The 12343-nt window shown below is 40.1% G+C and overlaps 1 protein-coding gene across 1 annotated transcript; it reads left to right on the top strand.

Moving 5' to 3' along the window:
* Window positions 1-2658: 2658 nt before the first annotated feature.
* Window positions 2659-11297, top strand: bhmt (betaine-homocysteine methyltransferase). Its single transcript, XM_041811795.1, has 8 exons — window positions 2659-2815; window positions 2964-3096; window positions 3199-3311; window positions 3473-3664; window positions 7297-7444; window positions 10214-10396; window positions 10475-10703; window positions 10778-11297. The coding sequence occupies exons 1-8, from the start codon at window positions 2792-2794 to the stop codon at window positions 10956-10958; spliced, it is 1203 nt and encodes a 400-aa protein (XP_041667729.1). The 5' UTR covers window positions 2659-2791; the 3' UTR covers window positions 10959-11297.
* The last annotated feature ends 1046 nt before the right edge of the window (window positions 11298-12343 follow it).

Raw genomic sequence — 12343 nt, 5'->3', positions numbered from 1 at the left:
TGAGTACTTGCTATGCCTTCGTTGCTTGGTTGGGTAAAAAAACAACAGGCTAAGCCAATCAGAGGGGGAGTCAGACAGGCTGTTACACTTTGCAGTTCTATGGGATATCTTTGTTACGTGAAAGGAGCTGTTGGCACTACTTTCTATCAGTTTGCTTCACTCATCATAAATCCATGTCCCTCCTCACAACCTGACTACCTTACAGCAGAAGCTGAGTATCAAATACAACAGGCCTGTTTTTAGGCAAGGCCAGTCTATGACGGGCCATTTATCCTTGGCTAGATGGATCACTAATAGAAAGTGGTTTTGCAGGCATTACTACCAAGAAGGGGTTAAAGGGGAGAGCTTTCCAGGGCCCAGCCAAATGTGGGGGCCCATGGAGGTCAGCAGAATCACGATCCATTGAAAATTTAAGCTGTGATAACTGTAATGATAATCTATTTTTTCACCTTAGTAAGAACCACTCCAACAATTTATTTATTTATGCTGTAGTATGTAGCCTTCTTCAAAATATCAACGCAGTTTCTAAAAACAGAATAAAATGGGTTAAAGTGGCAAAACTGGGTTAATATAGGAAAAATGGGCGGAGAAAGTGATGCAAAAATGGACAAATGGCTTGAATCCCCCCAAAATAAGCACAAAAGCTGGTAAATTATGATAACAGGTGCAAAAATTATGAAATAAAAAAAAGAAAAAAATGGGTTTAAATTAGCAAAAAAAGGTTTAAAGTGGGGGAAAGGGGTTAACAGAAGCAACATGTGCAAAAAGTGGTGCAAAAGAGGCCAAATGGCTTAAATCTCTCAAAATTATCACCAAATGTAGTAAAATATGAGTAATAGGGGCACTAAAATTTGTTAAAGAAGGGCAAAAACTGGCTTAAGTTGGCAAAAAACAGTTAAAAGTGGGGAGAAAGGGGTTAACAGAGGCAAGATGGGCAAAAAACATGGTGCAAAAGATGCCAATTGGCTTAAATCCCCCAAAATGAGAACAGAAGTGGTGAAATATAAAAATAATAATAATATCTTGAATTTATATAGCGCCTTTCGAGAAACCCAAGGACGCTTTACAGGAACACATAGACATGGACAAACTATGTGAGGGGTAGGATGAACGTAAGGGGTGGTTTAGTGAAGACTGTAGGCTGTGGTGAACAGGTGGTGCTTGAGACGTTTTTTGAAAATGTCCAGAGATGGAGCGCTACGGATGTCTGCAGGAAGAGTGTTCCAGAGGGTGGGAGCTTCAGCACTGAAGGCTGATATCATTATAAGGGACAAAAATTGGTTTAAAAAAAGGCAAAAATGGGTTCAAAATGGGCATTAAAACATTTTAAAATGGGGGAAAGGGGGTTAACAGAGACAAAGGATGCAAAAAAGTGGTGAAAATGTGGCCAAATAGCTTAAATCCCTGAAAATGAGTACAAAATGTGGTAAAATATTATAAATAGGTGTAAAAATTGCTTAAAAATGCAAAAATGGGTTAAAATGGGCAACAGAACAGTCAAAAGTGGGGGAAAAGGGGTTAACAGAAGGAAAATGGGCAAAAAAAAGTGGTGCAAATTTGGCCAGATGGCTTAAATCCCCCAAAATGAGCACAAAAGGTGGTGAAATGTGAATAATAGACATGCACATTGGTAAAAAAAAAAAAAAAAAAAAGGCAAAAATTGATTTAAATTCTCAAAAATTGGTTAAAGGTGGGAAAAGGGTTAACAGAGGTAAAATGATAGGTTGAAAGATGCAAAAATTGCAGAAAAAGTGGTTTAAATTGCAAATGGCAAATTGGGTAAAAAGTGCACAAAAGAGATAAGAAGTGGCAAACAAAAGTTGCAGAAGTAGGCTAAAAAAGTGTTTAAAGAGTTTAAAAGTGGCACAAATTAACAACTTCAACATCAGATCCAAGCTTGAAACACCTTTCAGCTCCAAATTGTAACCAAACTCCAAACTGTTAGCCAGGTTAGCTAGCCCCAATGCTACTGATCCAACATACACTGATATTATCAACTGCAGAGGGCCCATTCTGTGGGTTTGCCTGAGTACTGCATGTCTGGGTAGGGCTAAGAGGTGTCATGGGGCCAAGCCATAGTCGTTCTGGGTGTGGATCAACTATGAGGCATGAGTGTGAAATCACTTTCACTGATTAAGAAGTGGATTTGAAATACAAATGAGGGCCCAAGAGTGAATAAAAAAGCATCAGAAGAGAGTTTGATGATCCAAAAATTCCTAGGAAAGATATCTGTCCCCAACAGCAACGTCTAAGCCCTTCAAAAAGGCCCAAAAATGTCTTCATATCAAGTAATTTATGATTAAGTAGATCCCTGGAGACCAGGACTGTTTAAATGAAGGCCTGCTCTTCATTTGTCAACACCAGCTCCACCAAAGCTAGATTGGCTTTATGTGTTCAAAAAATAGCATCCAAGTTTCAGCATGCAAAACCTGATAGTCTGCATAAGTCAGATTCTCAAAGTTCACCCAACAATAATCATCCTGTTCTCACACATTAAAACGCTAAGTCCATGCACACATTTACTCAGTAAAATGTCACGGGTAACACTTTATTAGAAGGTGCAGCAGTTTGCACAAACAGTACGTTTTCTTGAGCAAACTTTCCAAAAGGGAGTGGTAAAAAGCAGGATGGCTTGTTTTGGTGGGCAGGCGCTTCTTGGAGTGACATCAGGAGCACCGCGCCCCTCTCTCTGATTATAAATGCAGCATGGATGCCTGCAGAAAGTCCTTTCCAAACTCAGAGAGACTCTAGCTGAGAGGAGAGGGCAGGTCACTACTGCAACTAAATCATCATGGCACCAGGTGGAGCAAAGAAGGTAAATGACGCCCGCTGGCTAGACTGGGAGACGACTGTGTAAACTGCTACGTTTAACTTGTTGCAGGGGAGAAGGAAGTAGCTTGCAGACTTGAAACTTGTAGAAGTAGGAACTAAGCGCATTGTTGCACGCTTTTAATTCCATGTAGGGTATATTGGAGCGTCTGGATGCTGGAGAGATCGTCATCGGAGACGGAGGCTTTGTCTTCGCCCTTGAAAAGAGAGGCTACGTCAAGGCAGGACCATGGACACCTGAGGCTGCAGCAGAGCACCCTGAAGCAGGTACTTTTTGCTCCGTTCTGCATGCATTAACCAATTATGAGTGTTGAAACCTGCAAATGCAGTTGTGAAGATTTCTGACTCTTATGAATCTTTGCGTTTCAGTGCGACAGCTGCACAGGGAGTTCCTGAGAGCTGGCGCAAATGTCATGCAGACTTTCACTTTCTACGCCAGCGATGACAAACTGGAGAACAGAGGCAACCGTCAGACATTCACTGTGAGTAGAGTAAAGCTGGTAATGTGTCTGCAGCTGCTCTCAGGCCTCATGCTGAGGAGATGGCAGCTTGGCAGCAGTGTTGGCATGACTCCAGAGCTTGCAGAAAGGCACGGGAACAGAGCTCTTGATCTACTACTACTGTTTTTGTCTTTAAACTTCAGGGTAAGGAGATAAATGAAGCTGCCTGTGACCTGGCTAGAGAGGTGGCCAATGAGGGAGATGCTCTGGTGGCCGGTGGAGTCTCTCAGACCCCCTCTTACCTCAGCTGCAAGAGCGAGGATGATGTCAAGGCCATCTTCAAGAAGCAGCTTGATGTCTTTGTCAATAAAAAGGTGGACTTCTTGATTGCAGAGGTATGTAGAAAAACCTGCATTGTTCCCCTTTGTCTCCAAGCTGCTGCTAAGTTTGGCATGAAACCTAAAAATTTAAAGGAGGGAAACACCTGCTGACAAGATTTAATGATGTTCAACCTGTGCCAAGCAAATCCAAGAAGGCTTAAGTTTAGTTAAAACCCCCAAACTGAGTAGACTAGAACCAATTGCACCATAAATTTTCATCCTCCAAATTTGTGAATCAGGCTTTCCCTCACTCTAAGTCCATGCTGAAGCTAGTCTTGGACTTAATCAAGCCCCTCAAGACAGACTGTAGATGCAAATAACTGCATGCAGGTACTCTGATTTTTCAGTTATGTAGCTGTTTCAGCCAAGGAACAAAAATATGGGACTGATGAGCTATTTTGACTAAGACAAATTTAATCAAAGCACAAATCGGCTAGAAATTTGGGCACAATCAATCACTAGATTCTGTTTAATATCTGGCCAATGGCAAAAGTGCATCACTGGGTGTCATCCTAACCTTTTTAAATTAAATTCACTGTTCAAGCAAATGAGGTAGAGCATGTTTTTACAGAGAAGTAGCATTTTGTATGTTAAGAGGTTTGGTTTATCCCATTTAAAGCTGATTGAAAGCACCTGGACATGATGGAAATGGTTTGAGATGACAAGTGAATTTGAAATGTTGGGTGCAAATATCAGGGGTGTCCAAACTATGGTCTAGGGGCCAAATGCAGCCCAGTTTTGATTGACCTGCAGTAAATTCTAGCAATGAAACTAAATGTGGCCCACGTTAAAACATGAAGCTTGTGCTTAACTATATTGTATTGTTTAGTTTCAGCACAATGCAGTGCTAACGTGTTTGTTCTGTAAACAAACATTTTGACAAGAAGAGCTCTTGATTGATAACATCCTGATGGATTATGGCAGCATCAGTAACATTTCATGGGCAAAGCCAGTGGTTGCCACGGCCAAACAGGGCTGTCTGAAACCTGATTGAAATTGATTATTGCCTCCTATTTTACCCTTACATTGGATTACTCTTACTAAGTTTAAAATCTTCATGGCTAGGAATATGAAAGTGTCCATATGTGGAAGAAAGTTTGGACACTTCCTTTACTAAAATAAGGTTTAAAAAGTCAAAAAAAAAAATCTTTCAAATAACCACTGACGGGCAGCAAATACAAGCAACCTTGACATGCTGGAAAATAAAGTTAAAATAAAAATAAAGCAGATTTTTTTATAACAGGGCTTTGATGGAACACAGACATCCTGCCCTATCTGAATCTTCCCTGGTCTTTCTCTACCATAAAGGCATAAAATCCAAAAATCTTTTAATGGCCAATAAAGGGAAGCAGCAAGCAAATTTGGCATGCACTGTAGTAGATTTAAAAGGATGGTTAAACATCTTAAAAAATCTTCAAGGTATCTCTGTTAGTACCTAAAAAGTTAAACTTGAGCAGAAAGGAGTTTCAGCATTGCAAAGATTAAAAGAGAAACAGATTAACATTTCAGAACACAATCTGATGAAATACTTTATAAAACATGCATTTCATCTTTGTCCTGACTTGTTCATCAGTTTTGCAATTTTTTTGTTCTGTCTTGGGAATGCTGAAACTCCTGTCTGCACAACAAGTTTACCTTTTAGATAACAGATGCCTTGAACTTTTTTTTTTTTTTTTTTTTTTTTTTTTAAGGATTTTTTTTTTAGGATTTTGATGGGACACAGATGTCCTGTTTGTTGGGTTGTGCCCTATCTGACTCTACACATGGTCTTAATCCACCATAAAGGCATAAAAAGTTCAAAAATAAATCCTTTGATCTCATCTGACCTAGCATCAGAACCCATCACCAACTCCCAACCAACCTTTGACAACCCAAACATTTTAATATTTTATCAAACTATTTTTTAATGCAAAGTTTGGACAAAAACGTGATGAAACGGATACAGACTTCACTTTAAAAGAGAACCTCAAATTCACATTGTTTTTCCAGGCAACCCACTAAAGATGTCTCTGTGACCCACAAGTTGAGAACCAAGACTTTAAAGGTGCAGTGTGAAATATTTAGCTCAGTTGCATCCAGCAGAAAAAAACTTGGTAAAAATGAAATGTAATCTTTAGAAGTACTCATGTCTAAATTAGGGTTTCATCTCCCTGAAAATATAAAATTATTTTTATATTTAACTTGAAATAAGCCTTCATTCATACGCAGGGAGGATCCCCTCTGTGGACGCCACCATCTTGGATTTTTGTACCACAGAAAGAACCAAATAACAAATGCATATTTTTCTTAATACCACTGAATGCTACAGTTATCATAAGAAGTGAGCAATGCAATCTAGAACCTAGCAGTTAGATTATACACACTGCACCTTTAAAAATATTGACCTCACTAGAGTAGCATTTCTTCTCTATGTATATTGTACAGGGAAACACTAGAGTTGTCAATTTTGGAAACAGAAAAAGGGATGCTCATGTAGGGTACCATTTTTTTGCAATGCACCCTGGGTAGTGACTTAATCTGGCTGCATTGTATTTTTTTCCCCACATCTTTTGGACTGTACTTGCCTGGATCTAAATTACAGTCACTTCTTTCTTATTGTCTTCACTAAAACTGCACTCTGGTCTAAAATGAAAAGGTTTGAAGTATGAAGGCTGCATTGTCCTCCCCGTTATAGAGTATAATAATGAAGACCTTTTTAATTTTAAACCGGAGTATAGTTTTAGCAAAGAAGAAATTGTTGTGATCTAGATAGAGATGAACAATGCAGCCAGATGGCATTAAAACCTAAGGTGCAATGCACAAAAAAGGCACCCAGCATATGAATTCTCAACTTTAACTTCAAAGTAGAAACCTGGTGTTTCTGTATGCAACATGCCCACAAGACGTGTGTAGTCAACATGTCTTAACATGCAGGGTTTCTCTTTTTAAAAGGACTTTACTATTGCAAAAAGATTCCATACAAAGGAAAATGACTCAGCAAAATAACCAAAATTTAAAAAATACCCAAACAGCATGTGAACTTAAGAACATGAACTAAGACGAAAGATAAGTTCATGTGAGCTACAGTGAAAGAACATTAACGTAAATAAAAGCCATAAGTGTTATAAACTGAAAAAGCCAAGTAGTCTAAAAGTGTAAGCGTAAATTAAAGCCATGAAAGCAGTGGAAATGGATATTGAGGGAAATTGGAAGGAAAAACGAATAAGATGGATAAAGGTTCAACTGTTTTGAAATGTGTAGATCCATCTCTGAACATATAATTTGATAGGTCATGTGATCTTTTTCTGGCTCTTACTGCTCCAAAGGGACATTTATGGCCTTAAAGCTGCTAAAAATTCAGCTATGTTAATGCTGTTCTTTATTTGCTGCCTCCTGAGCAGTTACTACACCAAGGTTTAGACCTTTTTCTACTTGCAGGAAAAAAACGTTGAGCAGGGAAAGTTGATCACTTCAGGCCGTCATCATGTCTGGTGCATTATTATATATATTCAGATTGTGGCCTAACAGAAAATGGAACTTCAGTATTCAATCTGTAACTACCAGCTGGGTTTTCCTGTTCATAATGTAAATCTTAAAACTTGAGCATTGCAGCTTAAAGATTCAGATTCTGTTCTCACATTCACATGTTTTGTTTTGCCTCCCTGCAGTACTTTGAGCACGTTGAAGAGGCAGAATGGGCAGTCCAAATCCTGAAGGACACCAAATTGCCTGTGGCTGCGACTCTGTGCATCGGACCTGAAGGAGACTTGAACGGTGTCAGCCCTGGAGAATGTGCCGTCAAACTCGTGAAAGCTGGTAGGAAATGTCAGGATAAATCTGGGTGTGTAGGCTTCTTACAGTGCTGCCCTTCAGCTTCATCAGCAGAGATCATTAGCCTGAATGGAAGATGAAGGTTCAGCCTACAGACGAGCCCATCACTGACAGATGTGACGGTTCAAGCTCAGTCAAACATCCTAAGGACCTCTGGTCTTGTGATTCTAGTTTAAATATTAAGAACGTACAGTCTAAGGTCTGACTCTGCAAAAGAGTCACTGAGGAGAGTTTAAACATTTCCAACTTTTGGCAGAATACAGGCATGGCAATCATCTGTTGAAATTCCCTGCAGTTACCAGGAAATTTGGGAACAACTTGCTGAAAATTAAGTATAACATGGCAATCCAGCAACAAGCTGTTCAGTCAAACTTTTTCAAGCACTTAAATGACGGTAGTAAAAAAGTTTTCTGAATCAGTAACTGTTAAATTTAGAGTACTACTTGGCTTTGCATTTAAGTGTTCCCTCTTTAGAGAATGAAAGGAGGTGCAATGGTCAGGGGAAATCTGATTTTCATGTAACGCATAAACATTCTTAAAACCAATGAAATGCTTTCACATGATCCTTATAATGTAAATGCAGCATGGTGCGGACACATAGACAATACTTTGCCATTTAAGGCCAAATCCTGGTGTTTTAGTGAAATAAGCCTAAGATTGTATTTTTTATTTAAAAAGGAATACATTTTGGTGTTTTCGAATTTCTCTATTGCATTTTTGGGGGGTTGTGAACCTTGTATAGATAAAGCTTCAAACATGAAACATCCTTTTCCCCACCTGCACTGTTTGAAGTACTACAGGAATTTTTAAAAAGCATATCAAACTACACCAAACTCCTCCAGCTGGAGTGACAGAAGGTAAAAGCGCTTCTACTGTGGCGAGCAGTCGTGGGATTTGTAAACATAACTTTGCTGCCCTCTAGTGGTCCAAACACTGCAGCAGTTTTTTTTTTTTGGCTAATACTGATTAGTGGTTTTGAAGAGTGTATTTCTCAACTCAGAACATACAGATATTAAGTAGCTTAAAATACAAGACTTGAAGTTTTTACAGTAGTGCTACCAAAATAATATTTTGGTAGCACTTTATATTTGTGGGCTCCAATTACCAAGTAATTTGAGAGTAACTGCACAGTAATTTTATGGTAAATTTAATCCTCTAATTTCTCAAGAAAAGGGAAGTAATTACTTAATGTAACAGTAATTACTAGGGAATGTGGTAATAAGTATTTACCTAGTAATGTATTTATTCTAAAATAATTCCTCGTAATATCTCTGTAATTGGGTGGTGTTTCACAAAGTCATTTCTTAGAGTTTTCTATAAAAGCTGCTTGATAATCCTCAGGCAATGTATTTATTTTGGCCTACTAAATTTAAGTGAGTCAATCCAGAATAATAAAGAAACGTATAGGTAATTTCTGAATGCCTTCATTCATAATTTCATAAACTTTCTTCATAAGTCATTTTTGGGTAATTTTTGGTAATTTTGTCTATAAATCCACTAAATTAAAGTGAGTCCCTCTTCCATAATTCCCATGCAAGTTTTAAGCCCGTTTCAGACTGGGAGTGTGACACGCACGTTGAGATTTTCAGTTTGATTGCATATTAACGAGTCAGGGCATTCAGACTGTCTGCATGTGTGCCGCGTCTTGTGCGCCAAATACGCCCAGCTCAGGTGCAGGGAGTTCAGAGATTCGAAGTCTCGCTTCTTTTTTTCCGCGCATATTAGACAGGAAAATGATAACTGGAGAGCCATATTTACATTTTTATGGCACATATGCACATAGAATATGTTTACAATGTGTTTCTTGATAACCCTGAGGAAGACCACAAGCTTAAATGTGTCTGTTTTATAAAGTTGTTCTCTAAAGATCTACTATAAGTGAAACTTTCTGTCTCCTCACTAGTAGAATGCCTTGGAAAGTCACAGGAAAGTTAAACACTATAGCCTTAGTATTTTTCTGGTTTGTGCTTTTCAAATTAAAAGGCTGGTTTAGCATGTCTGTAGAGAAACTCCTTTCACTTGTATAAGATGCTTTTGTTTTGAATAGATACCGACACACTTTCTCTATACACTGAATCAAGGAGCTTGTAGGGGGGGTTTATTCAGGTAAAACTTATGAAGGACAGGGCTTTGAGAGCAGGGAGATGTGGCTGACACCAGCAAACTCGCGCCCTTTGTGAAAGCCTCACCAACAGGAGCCGGAGCTGACACATGTGACACAAGCAAGCAGCAAAACAAGCTCCCAGTCTGTAACGGGCTTGAGATAGTTTCTTGATTATTTCTTTCAAATTTTGAAGGTAAATTTTAGCACCCGTTCGATTTTTCTTGGACTTCGAAATTTTGAACACCATAGTAATCAATGGGAGCGTGAGTTCCTCGGTGGCGCTGCTTAGGTGTGGGTCTGCCGCCTCTGACGGCCATTCTAGTTACATTAATACTTTCATCCAAGCAGCTTTGTAGTTCACTACAGCTGCCTACAGGTGGCAGTGTTACCTGATAAAGAAGCACACAAGTCTTTTGATGTTTTAAATAACTTTTAAGCTGAGTTGGAAGCTCTCTGAGAGGATTCTTGGACTTTATATGACTGGTTCAGAGTTAACTATAGGTGATGGTGACCAGGACCATGAATTCCTGTCTATCAATCACGTCTTTACTAAAAACTTAGATTATAATTGGTTTCAGATCAATTGAGGCATCTCAAACCTGCGGTGTAGTTTTTTTCCAGATTTAAAAGTTTTCATTTTCTCTCTTTAGGTGCTCAGATTGTTGGCATTAACTGCCACTTTGACCCTGCGACCTGTGTGAAGACCGTAAAGATGATGAAGGAGGGAGTGGAGAAAGCCGGCCTGAAGGCTCACTACATGTGCCAGCCTCTGGCTTACCACACTCCTGACTGCAACTGCCAAGGCTTCATCGATCTGCCTGAGTTCCCCTTCAGTACGTAAACACTGAAATCTGCTGCAGATTAACATTTAGCAGAGGAAATTATACGCTCAAATGTGCTTTTTCTTGAAGGTCTGGAGCCGAGGATTCTGACCAGATGGGACATGCAGAGATACGCCAGGGAAGCCTACGACGTCGGCATTCGTTACATCGGAGGCTGCTGTGGCTTTGAGCCCTATCACATCCGTGCTCTGTCCGAGGAGCTGGCAGCCGAGAGGGGTTTCCTGCCTGCAGGGTCAGACAAGCATGGCGTTTGGGGCAGCGGCCTGGGGATGCACACGAAGCCTTGGGTCAGAGCAAGGTAGAGATTTTTCCCCCAATTTTTTTTTTTAAATCCATTCAGTTTGGCAAAAATATAACTGGTCTTCTCTGTAGGGCTCGTCGCGACTACTGGGAAAAGCTGAAGCCTGCTTCCGGCCGTCCTTTCTGCCCCTCGATGGCCAAACCTGATGGTTGGGGTGTCACCAAAGGCCATGCTGACCTGATGCAACAGAAGGAGGCCACCAGCCAGGAGCAGCTGAAGGTGCTCTTTGATAAGGCCAACAAATGCCACTAAGCTCCTCTGAAAGGCGTCCAAAAAGAAGGAAAAGCCGAGGGGTGGCGTACTCAACACTCCCCTACGTTTACATACCAAAAATATCAAAAATGCTGAAGTTGTTTGTCTTTTAGGACCATTTTTTTCCTCTGTTTTGATGATTGATGCTTCATATTAGCTTTCCAGACTAGAGTACAACTGTCTGCTTTGTGTAGATCCTCTCAATCACGAAGTTACTGTGACTCTAAAGAGCAGTTGTGAATGCACACAGATAATGCCTTAAACACTCCAAATCTGCTCAATGTTGTCTTGCAAAACAAAAAAACATGATGTGAAATAATAAAAAATAATTGAACCAAAGGAGCACTTGAGTTGGTGTTTATTCAGCAAGCCATGATTGTTTAATTGCATCTGTACCATGTTTAATTGAGCATGCAGTTTAGAAAATGGGACAATCAAGTTTATTTGAAGTTCCATTCACACAAACGGCATGGCATTTTTCTGTTTTAATCTGGTTTACAGCACAAAAAAATCCACTATCAAAATATTAGAATTTTGTGGAAAAGTCAAATTTTCAAAGGTTTCCTGAGCCTTCATTAGCTCAGTGGTTCAGTACACACAACCACAATCATGGGGAAGACTGCTGACTTTACAAATGTCCAGATGACGATCGTTGACATCCTCCACAAGAAAGGTCAGCCAAAGAAGGTCACTGCTGAAAGGGCAGGCTGTTCTCAGAGGCTGTATCAAAGCTGATTCATGGAAAGACAACTGGAAGGGACAAGTAAGAAAAGGTGCACAATCAACAGGGATCAGCTCAGCCTTCAGAGGACTGTTAAAGCTGATTGAAGAACATAGGGGAGCTTTACAAGAAGTGGACTGAGGCTGGAGTCGGTGGATCAAGAGCTTCCGCACAGATGGGTCCAGCTTCTTGGTTTAGTATCATGCCAATCCTGAACCCCAGACATGATCAGCATCTCACCTGGGTTAAGGAGAAAAAAGAACTGGACCATTGCTCAGTGGTCCAAAGTCCTGTTTTCAGATGAAAGTACGTTTTGATTTAGATTGTAAATCAAAGCCCAGATTCTGAAGGAAGATCAGAGAGGCACAGAATCCAAGGTGCTTGAAGTCCAGTGTTTTCAGTTTCCACGGTCAGTGATGGTTGGGGGTCCCATATCATATGCTGGTCTTTATCAAGTCCAGAGCCAACAATGTCAGCCGTCTACCAGGAGATTTTTCAAGCTGCGGAGAAGCTTTATGGAGATACTGATTTCCTTTTCCAGCAGGACTTGGCACCTGCCCACAGTGAAGCCAAAACTACCCGAAACTGAGACACCTGACTCAACAATACAGACAAGCTGAAGGCTGCTGTCAGAGCAACACCCCAGCAGTGCCACAGACTGATT

The sequence above is a fragment of the Cheilinus undulatus genome, linkage group 17 (assembly GCF_018320785.1).
Source record: "Cheilinus undulatus linkage group 17, ASM1832078v1, whole genome shotgun sequence".
In the NCBI taxonomy this organism is placed as follows: Eukaryota; Metazoa; Chordata; class Actinopteri; order Labriformes; family Labridae; genus Cheilinus; species Cheilinus undulatus.
This window is presented reverse-complemented; position numbering and strand designations above follow the sequence as displayed.

Coding starts and splice junctions, on each gene's coding strand:
- bhmt (XM_041811795.1), top strand. CDS start 2,792: ATGGCACCAGGTGGAGCAAAGAAG. Junction 3,097..3,198: donor AGCAGAGCACCCTGAAGCAG/GTACTTTTTGCT, acceptor TTTGCGTTTCAG/TGCGACAGCTGCACAGGGAG. Junction 10,704..10,777: donor AAGCCTTGGGTCAGAGCAAG/GTAGAGATTTTT, acceptor TCTTCTCTGTAG/GGCTCGTCGCGACTACTGGG.